Source organism: Erpetoichthys calabaricus, chromosome 1 (genome assembly GCF_900747795.2).
Source record: "Erpetoichthys calabaricus chromosome 1, fErpCal1.3, whole genome shotgun sequence".
Taxonomy (NCBI): domain Eukaryota; kingdom Metazoa; phylum Chordata; class Cladistia; order Polypteriformes; family Polypteridae; genus Erpetoichthys; species Erpetoichthys calabaricus.
In genome coordinates, this window is record NC_041394.2 from 14,806,214 (window position 1) to 14,820,312 (window position 14,099).

General features: G+C 41.7%; 1 protein-coding gene across 1 annotated transcript in view; it reads right to left on the bottom strand.

Annotated features, from left to right (window-relative positions):
• calm3a (calmodulin 3a (phosphorylase kinase, delta)) overlaps positions 1 to 12,887 on the bottom strand; it is a 52,000-nt gene extending 39,113 nt beyond the window's left edge. Inside the window, exon 1 of the mRNA XM_028792283.2 lies at positions 12,732 to 12,887. Coding sequence (XP_028648116.1) covers positions 12,732 to 12,734 — 3 coding nt within the window. The 5' untranslated portion in view covers positions 12,735 to 12,887. The remainder of the gene's footprint in view (positions 1 to 12,731) is intronic.
• Between the last annotated feature and the right edge of the window lie 1,212 nt (positions 12,888 to 14,099).

The window sequence follows — 14,099 nt, forward strand, 5'->3', positions numbered from 1 at the left end:
CAAAAACAAAGGACAAACTCAAATTATCATCAATTGATAAGCAAATATAAAATATTTAAAAATATTCCTTATTGGCAATAAAATGCAAAATGACAAAAGGTACCAGCAGTTTTCCATCTGGCGTGTTTCCATTTACATCTGTGTGGACGATTTAGTTTAATAAAGTACTTAAAGACACTGAAGAGAAAGTCGGTCAGTCATTGTCCAACCCGCTTTGTCATGAACAGGGTCGTCCCTTGACAGGAACCTGTCCCAGTTAGCATAGGACACAGGGCAGGAAACCAGTCCATCACAGGGGCAAACTCTCTCACAGGGCCCAATTTAGCATCGCCAGTCCACTTAACCTGCATGTCTTTGAACTGTGGGAGGAAACCCACAAAGAGAAAAGGAGAACATGCAAACTCCATGCAAGGAGGACCTGGGACACAACCGCTGGTCTCCTTACTGCAAGGCAGCAGCACTACCATTGCGCCACTGTGCCAATCTTGAAAAGAAAGTGAAGAACTGAAAACTACTCATCTGTTTTACGATTTAAGCATTTGGATGAGATCATTAGAAGGGGGAAAAAGAAAAATCTACAATTTATGAATGACCTTACATTACAGTCATGGCAAAAAGTTGAGAATGACGCAAGTGTTGGTTTTCACAAAGTTTGCTGCTTCAGTGCTTTTAGATCTTTTTGTCAAATGTTTCTATGGTGTACTGAAGTAGAATTACAAGCATTACATGCGTTTCAAAGGCTTTTATTGACAATGACATGAAGTTTATGCACAGAGTCAATATTTGCAGTGTTGGCCTCTTTTTCAATTTGCCCTGGCATGCTGTCCATCAACTTCTGGGGGCAAATCCTGACTGATGGCAGCCCATAATTAAATACTTGGAGTTTGTTAGAATTGGTGGGTTTCTTTGTCCACCCGCCTCTTGAAGATTGACCACAAGTTCTCAATGGGTTTAAGGTCTGGGAAGTTTCCTGGCCATTGACCCAAAATTTCAATGTTTTGTTCCCTGAGCCACTTAGTTCTCATTTTTGCCTTATGGCTCGACATTCCATCATGTTGGAAAAGGCATTGTTGGTCACCAAACTGTTCTTAGATGGTTGGAAGAAGTTGCTCTCCGAGGATGTTTTGGTCCCATTCTTTAATCACGGCTGGCAAAATTGTGAGTGAGCCCACTGCCTTGGCCGAGAAGCAACCCCACACATGAATGGCCTCTCACCTTTTCTTCTCTTTTTTCTAGATGCCTAAACAATCGTAAAGGGGATTCATCAGAGAAAATGGCTTGACCCCTGCAGTCCAATCCCTGTACCTTTTGCAGAATCTCAGTCTGTCCCTGATGTTTTTCTTGGCTTCTTCTTGACACCAGGCCATCCTCCAAAAGTCTTTGCTTCCCTCACTGTGCATGCAGATGCACTCCCACCTGCCTGCTGCCATTCATGCAAGCCGTGCACTGCTGGTTACCCCCACCACCGATCCCAAGCCATGAATAAAGAATGGGACAAAAACATCCTCTGAGCTAAACTTCTCCCAACCATCCAAGAACAGTTTGATGACCAACAATGAACAATCCAGCATGATGGAGCACCGGGCCATAAGGCAAAAAGTGAGAACTAAGTGGCTCAGGGAACAAAACATCGAAATGTTGGCTCCATGGCCAGGAAACTCCCCAGACCTTAATTCCATTGAGAACTTGGGGTCAAAAAGTGTGTGGACAAACAAAAACCCACCAATTCTGACAAACATTAAGCATTGATCATGCAAGAATGGGCTGCTGCCATCTGTCAGGATTTGGCCCAGAAGTTGATTGACAGCATGCCAGGGCAAACTGAAAAAGAAAGAAGGGCCAACACTACAAATATGGACTCTGCACATAAACTTCATGTCACGGTCAATAAAAGCCTATGAAATTTACACTGAAGTAGAATTACAAGCATTTCATACCATAGAAACATCGGACAAAAAGATCTAAAAACCATGAAGCAGCAAACCGTGAAAACCAAATCTCCAAACTTCCTCCAAAAAAAGACCCGTTATTGGTCAGGATTGTATTTTCTAATTAAACAAATGGGTTGGAAGGACATTGAGCACCCTAGACAAAGATGGATTCCAATTGCAAAAAGGACTATGGATGGTAATCACGAGAGTAAAGTTTATTTATAAAAGCTCTTTACAAGGATAGTACAACTTTCCAAAGATAGACATTAAGAATTTAAAAGGACTGATGTGTTATATCTGTTTTATCCAAATAAAATATTTTTAATAACTGCACTCGTGAGCTTTTCTGTAATGCAGGTTACTAAACATTCACAATAACATATGATTTTGGTAACTGGTGTGGTGTTCTTAAATAATCTACCAGGATGGGTGACAACCTCAATTTGAACTGAAAATGCTGCTCACCCTTATCAAATAGAAAAGCTGAATGAGGGTTTAAAAAAAAAAAAATTAAATAAATAATAATAATCACAGACAGAAAGCCATCAGTCATACCAAATGCACTTCAGAAGAGGTTGTCCACCTGAAGCTCAGCACGTTCAGGCCCGGCCAGTACTTGAATGGAAGAACATCTAAAAAAAACTTGGGTTACTACTGGAAGGGGTGCTAATGATACCAGTAGGGGGCGCTTACCCCATTGTCTGAATGTGGATCCCAATGCCCCAGTGCAGTGATGGGGGACACGATTGCAAAAATGGTACCACCCATCAGATAAGATTTAAAACAGAGATCCTGACTCTCAGCAGTCATAAAAGATCCCTGGACACCCTTTGTAAAGAGTAGGGTCTATCCCAACGTCCCGGATAAAGTGCTCACCATGGCCTAGTCATTCTGACCTCAGTTCTAACTGGTTGCCATCACATCATCCAGTTGGGCAGTACACATTGGTGGTATTGAGAGTGCCTCCCCCCTCTCTATTTGAAGCACTCCGAGTAGTAAGGGGGAGGTCAGGTTGGGGAGCATGCACTTGTACAGCGCATTGTCATACCCACCACACGACGAAACAGCTCGGGATCCTGGTTGGCAACCCTCCAGGCAGACACGTGATCCAGTCCCACCCTCCGGAAATGACCCTCTGATTTGTCACAGCCATGTGTTATATGGGCAACCCCTTGGCCTAGTCCAGCCACTGGGACCTCAACAATAAGGATCCTGCGAGCCGGATCACCCTCCCTAATGTGCCTCATTTGGGACTCCGTGAGCAACACAAAGTCAAACCAGTGGTACCCAAGGATTCTCCAAAGAGACCCAGTAACCAAAGGAGTCCAGACTCGGGTCACTGGATAGCGTCCATGTCTCGCAATCATATAGCAAGACAGGAAGCACCAGGACTCTAAAGACTTGGACCTTCGTCCTTTTGCAGAGATATCAGGAGTGGCACACACCCCTCTCCAGTGATCTCATGACCCCCCTATGCTCTCCCAATCCGTCTACTGACTTCATAGGATGAGTCACCAGAGACGTGAATGTCACTGCCAAGGTAAGTAAACATCTCAACGAGGTCGACACTCTGCAGACATACACACTGCTGGTGGCCGTGCCCAAGAGGTCATTAAAGGCCTGGATGTTGGTTTTTATCAGGACACTCTCAAGCCCAGACACTCAAACTCCTCCTACATCTATCCAAACACAGATGTAAAGAATTATAGAGAGATTGAGATTAGAACAAAGAATCAGGATGAAAGCCCCACAAATCATTTATTTAAAACAGTAATTTAAAAGCTGCTTTAACAAACAGGTAAATATTGTACAGCTTAGACTTTTAATGGTTAGTGAGAATCCCACATAAATTTAGTACTACCTCGAAATCCCTTGGGTATCTCTATAGATGAATTTCCCCTTGGATTTTAATAAACTTTAAGACTGGAAACAAAAACTGATAAATAAAATGTACTCATTGTCATTTTAAAATATACATCAGGAGGGAGCACTGAATTGCTAGATAGCAGTGGGCACAAGTGGGCACAAGTGGGCACCCCCCCCCCCCCACGATGTGCTTTATAGCACACCATGCTGGAATGAGCCAGTGGCTAACAAGTGCTCCTAAAACAGCACCTCCTGCAAGGGATTTTTCACAATGACATCCAATTTTGCCACCATCTCCTTTTCCACAACAGTGAATCTCGCTCAGGCCTTGCGCTTCTTTTGAACTTGCGTTGCTTTCCCAGGAGACTACAGCGTAGACCAGGGGTAGGCAACGTCGGTCCTGGAGTGCCACAGTATGTGCAGGTTTTTGTTTCAACCCAGTTCCTTAACGAGAACTCAATTATTGCTGATGAAGCACATATTGCTTAAGTGACATTTTAATGCTTCATTTTAGTGGTCTCGCTTGTTAAGGTTCTCCAACCTTAATTGCTTATTTCAATCTTAAACTGCTGCATTCAGTGTTTTAATTGCTCCTTATTAGCAATAAGATGTAAAAGACAAAGCAGCTAGCAGTTCTCCAGCTAGCTTTTTTCCAATTACATCTGTGTGTGTTCATCATGCACGGTTTGATTTAATAAAACACTTAATAGAAAAATGTGACAGACTGAAAATGATCTGTTTTAGGCTTCAAATCATTTGGATGATATCCTTGGAAAGGTAAAAAAATCTACGATATAAATGCCTTACATTGCACAGACTAACAAGCCATAAAATTAAATAAGGTCTGAGATTGGCAATGATTGGTTTCTAATTAAGCAATTGGGTTGAATGAAAACCTGTAGCCACTGCGGCTCACCAGGACCGACATTGCCTACCCCTGTTTTACATCTTATTGCTAATAAGGAGCAATTAAAACACTGAATGCAGCAGTTTAAGATTGAAATAAGCAATTAAGGTTGGATAACCTTAACAAGCGAGACCACTAAAATGAAGCATTAAAATGTCACTTAAGCAATATGTGCTTCATCAGCAATAATTGAGTTCTCGTTAAGGAACTGGGTTGGAACAAAAACCTGCACATACTGTGGCACTCCAGGACCGACGTTGCCTACCCCTGGCGTAGACCATCACACAGTACTAGAAACATGGCCTTCAGACACAAGTAACCACAATAAAAAGGTGGAGTGGTGGGTCTGTGGCTAAGGTTCTGCACTGGGATCTTGAAGGTTGCTGCTTCAGTGTTTTTAGATCTTTTTGTCAAATGTTTATATGGCATTTTTAAGTATAATTACAAGCATTACGTAAGTTTCAAAGGCTTTTATTGACAGACAATGACATGAGGTTTATGCACAGAGTCAATATTTGCAGTGTTGGCCTCTTTTTCAATTTGCCCTGGCATGCCGTCCAACTTCTGGACCAAATCCTGACTGATGGCAGCCCATAATCAATTCAGTTCAAATCCTGCCAGAAGGGATTCTACTTCATTTGGCCCTTCAGCAAAACCTTCAACTTAAACGTTGCTCCAGGGATTCTGTACAATGGCTGACCCACAGGGATTAAGAAAATATATCAAAATCAAATAAAGAATCTCCTTCAGGCAAGCCTTATCCTCTACCTCTAGACTTCAACTCGCCCACGCGAGACAGTGTGGCCTCCTTCATACCAGACCTGTTAGTACTTCTGGTGTTACCTCCTGACCATTCCCAGTTCAGGCAGAAACCTCACAAAATGGAGACAGACATTCCCTGCAGCACCCATGGAACCCTACAGGGCTGCCCCACGGGACAACTCCCAGTACTCCTTGCAGTTGTGGTACACCAGCCCAGGAACGCTGCCACTCTGTGCAGCAGAGGTGCATACAGTCTTGGGTTTTCTCCCTCTCTAAGTCCACCTATTACTCTGACCTCCCAGCTGGGAAAGGATCTTCTGCTGAACCCCACCCTGGATGCCAGTCCAACCGTGTTGGCATAGCATGTCCAGTTCCTGGCTGAGGGACAGGACACAACCTGCAACTTAAGTATTCACTGCAATGGCCTCTTGAGTTCATTAATCTTAGACGTCCATTAATACCAAATATTTACGGTGGGGTTTGATGATAAGAATTGCACAGTAGCTTAATGTTCTTATGTTGCTTATGCATTTTCTAAATATAATCCTTTACAATATGAACCAGTTTGAAAAGAGTTAGAAGCAACCACTACAATACACCATTTGCCTATAATAAAAGGCACGATGTTTGAATTGAAAGCAGCTTTTACCGTTCAATGCCTTTAAATACGAAAACAGATAAGAGAAACAAATTAAAACTTGCTAGAATGATGAGGGCAAAAACAAGTTGTTTGTATTAGAGAGAGAATAAAATGCTAACATTGCAATTTCCAGAACTACAAAAGAATGGAGCCTGGTCCACAGTAGTTAATCCACAAACACAATGTAAATGCTGCGGTGAGAAACTGATCTGTGCAATCAGCAATGGAGAATGAATGAGAAGTCAGTGTGCAAAAAAAAGTTAAAACTAGACGGTGACATTCTTTGAAAAAAAAGATAAACTAGCTGTGTAAGCATGTGCTGTAAAAAGCCCGGGCTTCTAGAAAACGGATTCTGGCACTTCAATCAAATCGGTTGTGCATTAGCGGCTAAGCAAGGTTCTCCTTCATCGGTGGTTTCGTTTTGCGGACATGCTCACCTCCATTGTCTATCAGCAGCTAAGCAAGTTTCTCTCGCCTCTGAGGTTTTGTTTTGTCAATGTGCTCACCTCGCTTATGTATTAGTGGCTAAGCGAGGTTCTCCATCAGTGGTTTTGTTTTGCCGATGTGTTCACCCCCCCTTGTCTATCAGTGGCTAAGCAAGTTTCTCTCTCCTAGGAGGTTTCGCTTTGTCGACGTGCTCACCTCGGGTGTGCATTAGTGGCTAAGTGAGTTTCTCTTTCGTCAGGCGATTTTGTTTTGCAGACATGCTCGCCTCCGTTGTTTATCAACAGCTAAGCGAGCTTCGCTCTCCTCGGAGGTTTAGTTTTGTCGATGTGCCCGGCTCGCTTGTGTATTAGCGGTTAAGCGAGTTTCTCTTTTCTCTGAGGTTTCATTTTGCCGATGTGCTCACCTCACTTGTGTATTAGCGGCTAAGCGGTTTTGTTATTTTCTTGGTGGTTTCACTTTGGCGACAGAGTCGCTTTCTTTGAGCTTCATGCTGTTGCCTTGCACTTCCGGACCGGACAGACAGACAGACAATGACAGAAACTTCCACGCGTAGATGTTTATATAAGATACTACAAATCCATCAATTTGTAGAGAGATACAAAACATCCACCTTGCTTTTATAGCTGCACTTGCATCTGTGTATTTGTGTAAGCGTTACTTTGCAGTTACTCATCTTCATTGGAGATCCTCCCCTGTGTGTGTAGGCAGGTCCATCAACTTAAACATTTCAATTCAGCCCGCGCTCTGCAACTCTTTAAAACAAAATCATACCCATCTCAAGATATGATGGTTCTTTATTCTTCACATCAGAGGATTCCAATCTTCTCCTGATAACGATCACTAAAAACATTCTTGCTTCTGCTTGTTGGCTCTGGTATAGATGGGAGGTTTAAAATTTTTCCATGTACTGAGACAGGAGCTTTTTCTGGGAACATCTAACTCTCACCAGAAACCAAATCTCTGAGAAGATGCCAGTTTACTGCAAAGAACTCATCCTACCGAAGGCCGATTTAGAGACATCAATATGCCTAGCAGGCCTGTCCCCAGAATGTAAGAAGAAACCAGCATTCCTGAAGAAAGCCCACACCAACGCAGGAAAAATGTGCCAACTCCGTAAACAGAGTGAGCAAGCCAAGAATTAAACATGACACTGGATTAATTTATTTCTAACTGGACTAGCTTTAATATGATATTACTAAAGTTAGTCACTTCATCAGAAGTCTTTGATCAGATTACAGTATACTACTGATGAGGCCATGCTGTTGATAGACCCGTTTAAAATAATGACTCAATTTAATAATACATTTATGTTATGCCATTCCCACGCTCAAGGATTTGTAACAGATTCTACCGGTGGGTTTCTTCCAGGAACTGCAGTTTCCTCCCACAGTCCAAAGACATGCAGCTAAGGTGAACTGGCACTGCTAAATTGGCCTATATGTGTGAGAGAGAGTTTACCCTGCGATGACCTGGCACCCTGTCCATGAATTATGCCTGCTGGAATAGGTTCCAGCTGCCCTGAGTAAGCAGGTTAGGAAGATGGATGAGAGAAAGTAATTAAAAACTAAACCGATAACAAAACCAGCATTTGCGTGTGCACATGTGTAGACAAACTAAGGCGTCACTTATACTGCCAGTCAAAACTTCAGAATCACCCAGAAATGTTTGTGTTCTTGATAGACACCAATCTCTCTGATTTATATATAAAAAAAAAAAAAAAAAAAAAAAAAAAAAAAAAAAAAAAAAATGCAATAAATAATAGGTTTAAAAATACAACCAAGACACTACTGGCTTTGCTAATGTGAAACCCTTGTCTCCTCAGATATAAATTAAGCTTATGACTTATATTGATTACTACCTATAGACCATAGACAGAGATTGATATACAGTATATTACACACAGTGGAAGCCAAGGTCTGCAATACGGTTTACATATTGATAGCTAGAAATCCACAAAGGGAGAAAAAAAATGAATCATGAATCTTAAAATAGTCTTTTATTCCTAAGCTTTCAACACCTTCCAGGTTGCATCATCAAAGCAAAATTATTAGACATACAGGAATCAAAACTAATAGCTGTATACCATGCAGTGCATGCCCAGCTGTTTACGCAAGACCAACGTCTAAAACGCTCTCAACACCTTAAACAAGAACACTGAAATGTTGTCAGAAAGAAAGACCCACGACCTCCGATATACACACATACCAATTCAACTGGGACACAGTGCAAGTAAGATTTGGGACAAATACGAAGAGTGCCAGGGAGCTGCCTGAATCGTGGCTATCAAATGAAAACACCATTAACAGACACTTGGACAATGAACCCAGCATATGCGGGCTTAAAAAGAAGAACATCCAAATAATAAAAGACTTTAAAACTAACACCTTCCAAACCCCCCCACCCCCATTTGCTATATTTTAATCTTTCTTCGAGAGAGCGAGATAACTATATCTATATAGATAGAAAGATATAGATGTATATAGATACCTATCTACATCTTTCTATCTATCTATGTACATATATCTATATGTTATACACACCTATATATCTATCTATCTGTGGCGGACAGCTCGGGATCCTACCCAGCCGGGACACCTGGAAGGACTGGGAGAGGGATAATACCTCTCCTTGACCACGAGAGGGCAGCTGCCCTGGTCTTCATTGGGGCCACGGGATTGGAGCTAGAAGCTCAACCCTGTTGGGGCCCGTGGCCACCGCCAAGGGGCACCCGGAGGCTTATGGCCACACAAGAAAAGTGCCACTAGAAGATCATCATGAAGCACCTGGAGCACATCCAGGGTATTACAGAAGGGGCTGCCTCACTCCAATAGAGGAGCCGGAGTCGGGAGGAAGAAGACAGAGCTTGTGAGAGAAGGAGTAAGGGCGACAGATGAGGAGGAAAAGCAAAGAAAGGACTGAGCTGAGCAACTACTGTGGGTTAGTGTGTTCTGTGGAAGAAAAAGAAGAATAAGTGTGTGCTTTTGGACATTGTTGTGCCTCAGTGTCAGTCTGTAGCTGGGCTGGTCCTTTACTATATATTCTTTATCTCTAACCATTTTCCTCTGATGATGACACCTGGTAGGTTGTCTAAAGGTCATAAATAAAAGACTTTAAAATTTGTCCCTTTGTGGATTTCTAGCGATCAGTATATATTATATAAATTATACACACACACACACACACACACACACAAAGAACTTCTGCAAAAAAGTCACATTTCCCACTGTGGGCAAATCACCTTTATCTACTACCTGTCAAAAGTATGGAAACACACACAGATTTCCAAGTTTATGATAGTATCCTTGTGAAAAGACATATTTCTATTACATTGGTTTTAAAAAATGAAGCCAAGACATTAAAAGGGTTGCTAATGGCAGCTTAAAATGACCTTTAACTTGTTATTTGCATAGGACTACAAATCCCCATTTTCAGCAGCAGTTCCTTCGGTGTCCTAATGGACAAGTCCTTTACCTTATCCTTAAATCAGACATGTTTACATGCTAATTGGCTGTTAGAGAAAACTTTGTAAATTGCATTACTACCACTGAAACTGCAACCCAAGTGAACAGAATAACCAAGATACTGGCATTCCTAAAATTCACTTCTTTATTCAAAAATGAAACCGATTTCTCAAAAAGCATGTTCTAGAATGAAGGTTATTCCATATGACAGACTGCCAAGAAACTGAAGATTTCATACAAAGGTGTCTGTTATTGTCTGGAGAGAGGAAGGCAAACTGGATCTGACCAGGACTGAAAGAGAAAGCTCACGTCAGATGGACAACTGTGTATGCAGTGTGAGAACATACACCTTACAGGTTCTCAATTGGCTTCTTCCTTAAATATATGCCAAATGTCAGCATTGTCTGCAAAAGAGGAAAAAAAAAACTCCAGGAAACTGGCCTAAGAGGCAGAGTTTCAAAGAAAAAACAAGCAAGAATCTGGCAAATAAAAAGAAAAGATTAAAATGGGACAGAAGATCAGAGATATTGAACTGCAGATGGTTTGCAACAGAGAAAAGATCAGTCCAGGGTGCTGATGACACTGGTATTCGGGGTGTAGATCAGCAAGATCCCAAATGAGAACCTAGAAGGTGTTTGTTTCTCACACTACACACTCTGATGTCCTTATCCTCTTACACAGTTGCCCCTCTCATCTGGTTGCCTACCCTCTTCTCTCATAGACACCTATGCATGAAATCTATGGTTTCTTTGCAATTAACCAAATGGAATAACCTTAATTCTGCAAAAAAAAAAAAAAAAAACAATGGATGGACAAGTTTCTTGAGAAAGCCATTTCACGTTGGCCTTTTTTAACCTATAAGTGCATTTTAGGAATGCCAGTACTTGAGATGGATCTAGCTGCAGCCTGCAATACCTATGACATTGGTCAGATAATGCCCATGTCAGCTAACCCTCCTACAACCCTAACCTTAACCGTAATGTAATACAATGGGCATTTCATGACTGACATACTGTGGTCAGCAATTACACGCTGGTGCAGTACTTTGCAACCCAACTGCACAGAACAGCAGGTTTCAGTGCTGCTAATGAAATTACAAAGGTTTCTCTAATAACCAAATAGCATTTCAACATGACTAAGGATAAGCTAAGGAAGTTGACAGAGAAGGAATGGCTGCTGAAAATGAGGTTTTGAATAATACATTTAAAAATCGGTCATTTCAAGTAGCCTTTATCAACCCTTGTAATGTCTTGGCTACGTTTTAAAATCAACATAATGGTATTTTCATGAATACCATGCATACGTTTCCATACTTTTGACTGGTAGTAGATATACAGATGAAAGGAACTATATGACAGATAGGTAGATACAGGAGGGAAATTTTGCTTTTTACTGAAGCTCTTTAAATAAACAATTAGATGGATAAATAAAATATATTTACACAAACTATAGTCTATGGGTAGAAATCTAAGATTCATAAGCTTAATTCATATCTGAGGAGGCAAGAGTTTCACAGGTTTTAAAATGAATAACTGACTTAACTAATCAACTGTCAAAGCTGTGGGTTTCATTTAGTCCGCTGCAATTCCAAAACCTTCATAATCCTCTGCGGTCTCTCTGGCGGACCCCAGTTGTAGCCTTAGGGTCTAGGTATTTCTTTTGTGCAATTGATGGCAAGGTTACGATTTTTTTTCCCTCGGTGAAGACCTATGCAGCATTAAAAATCTGCTATCACTAACCGGGTCTATTAAAATAACCGACTTTAAAAAATCAAAACGTATTCTTGTATAGCGTCCTTATCAAGAGGATGACGTAACCTGTATGACCGTAATTGACTCCTCCTTCTCCTCCCAACTAACTGTAAGCCATAACAGACGCAGCAAATGCGGCAGTGTTTATTTTGCAGATAAATCCCTCTGTGCGCAGATTTTGTTCGCTTGACCCACTTTATGAAACTCACCTGACCGTGTGGATGTGAATTAAAAACTATGCACGCCCACCATAGAGGAAGGGGATTTTGCTTTACAAGGAATCCCGCTATCTCGGGAACTTTACTAAGCTATATTGCGTCTTTATCTGCATGGTTGCAACCGTACACATCTGCAATCGCCAAAGCCACACGACATGCCTTATCTGCAACTCTTTATCTGCAACTCTAAGTACGCAAATATTAAAGAAACGGGCATAAAGGCACACTTGATCTTATTTGACAGGTCAGTCTAATTCCAACGTCTTAATACCAACGTGTTCCTCCCACGATTTATTTTACACAATGGTGAACAGAAGACGGGGCGGGGGCGAAATCCCACTTTTGTAATCTACAGTTTAAGAAAACAGAGTGAAACACAAACACTTGCAATCCAACGTCGTGTACATAAAAGGCAAAAATTCAACGCACAGATGGTAGCAAATCAGGTAACGACTCGAGGACCGCCTAAATATTAGCACGTCTAGAAACGTCTGAGAAACTAAAATAGGACTCGTCGGACACGTGTATGGACTAATTAACAAAATGACACAAGTCAAGACGAACCAAAATTTCCGTTCTCGAAATGCATTCGAGGAGCTGTGCACGACGCAGCTGGACCCTTTTATTCATTTTATTTTTTTTTAAGTGGGTCATGTGCTCACCTCTTTGCCTCATATACCGCAATGAAAGTAAACTCACTCGTTAAAACAACATTACATTTTGTTAAAGAAAGTTAATATATACTCACCATCTTTTATTGCAGTAACCTGTTTTAAGGACTCTGAAGGAACAATCGGCAACCGCAACCACGCAGAACTCCTCGTGAACTAGAGAGGAAATAAAGGGGAGGAGGGAAGTGCGCGTACATGCGCTGCGTCTCCACCAATGGACAGTTTCAGGGAAAGTGCACGTTCACGCATTGCGCCGCCGCCAATAGCCCGAATCTGGGCATGCGCACCAGCTGTTCTACTCATTGATATCAACGGTCACGCGCGGAAAACTGAGCGAGCACAGTGCTACTGTATTCCTCCGACGAATTACATCATGCGCCCGAGATGTCAGGCTAGGGACTCTGTGATCTCTTAACTGTTGTGGCACACCCAGGGGGTTGGACTGAAAACTTTATTTGGAATTTGTTTATTTCGTTTATTTTTATATATTTTTGCTGAGCAGGGTATTGGACGTGGACTGTAATAAAGCACTGAGTTAAACGTACGGCGCATGTGCTGTTGCTTGTCTAGACAGTTTTTAGTTTTTCAAAGCGCCCTCCAATGTAACAGTTTCGATACTGTGAGTATGCAATTGATTCATTCTGTCGGGCTTAACAATCATTTTCATTTATACTTGCGTGTGTTTAAACCTTATTTATCTTGACGTAATGGCACAAGATTGGCGAAAGGGGGTGTGTCGGTCTCCGAACGCAGAAATTGTAAGATCGCTTCTGATTGGTTTAGAGGTGCCACTGCAAAAGGACCGCGCTTCCTAATTGGGCTCTTCTTACCTGCAATGCGTCAAAATTGGGCCGCGTATCTCAATAACTGGAATTAGCACTGTGGGACTTTGCTGTGTTCGGTTTTTCGGCGTATTATGAAAATAGGTCAGGCAGTTTTGTTGTTGGTAAGCTGTACGTCTGTGAAGCAAAGGTTTTTTTTAACTATTTGAACTCAAAAGCGCGTGTAAATGTCAGAAAAGCGTGACGCCTCCAGATTACAATAGGTGCTGCAGTTCTAAAGACATCGGGTACAGTAGTAAGAACATTGAGGTGGTCAACAGTCCATCCTAATAGTGCACAAGGGAACCTAGAGGAAAAATTGGACCCGTCTGTATAAAGGTCACTCACATTCAGAATGACACTACTCAGATATCAGCAGGCCAGCACCAGTTTATGTGTCACCTACTTATCACATTGAAACACAAACTAATTTTCATGAAAGCCATTTATATATCACAGCATGAGCCAGTTAAATGAACATTCTGTTTCTCTAGTATAGCTGCTTTCTCCCTCCAACCGCTTTCCATTGACTTCATGCTTTCAACAACCTATAAAACCCAATCTTCTATTAGCAATCTGATTGATCTGATTGCAGTAATTTCTAGCTTTGGGTCATGTCTGGGC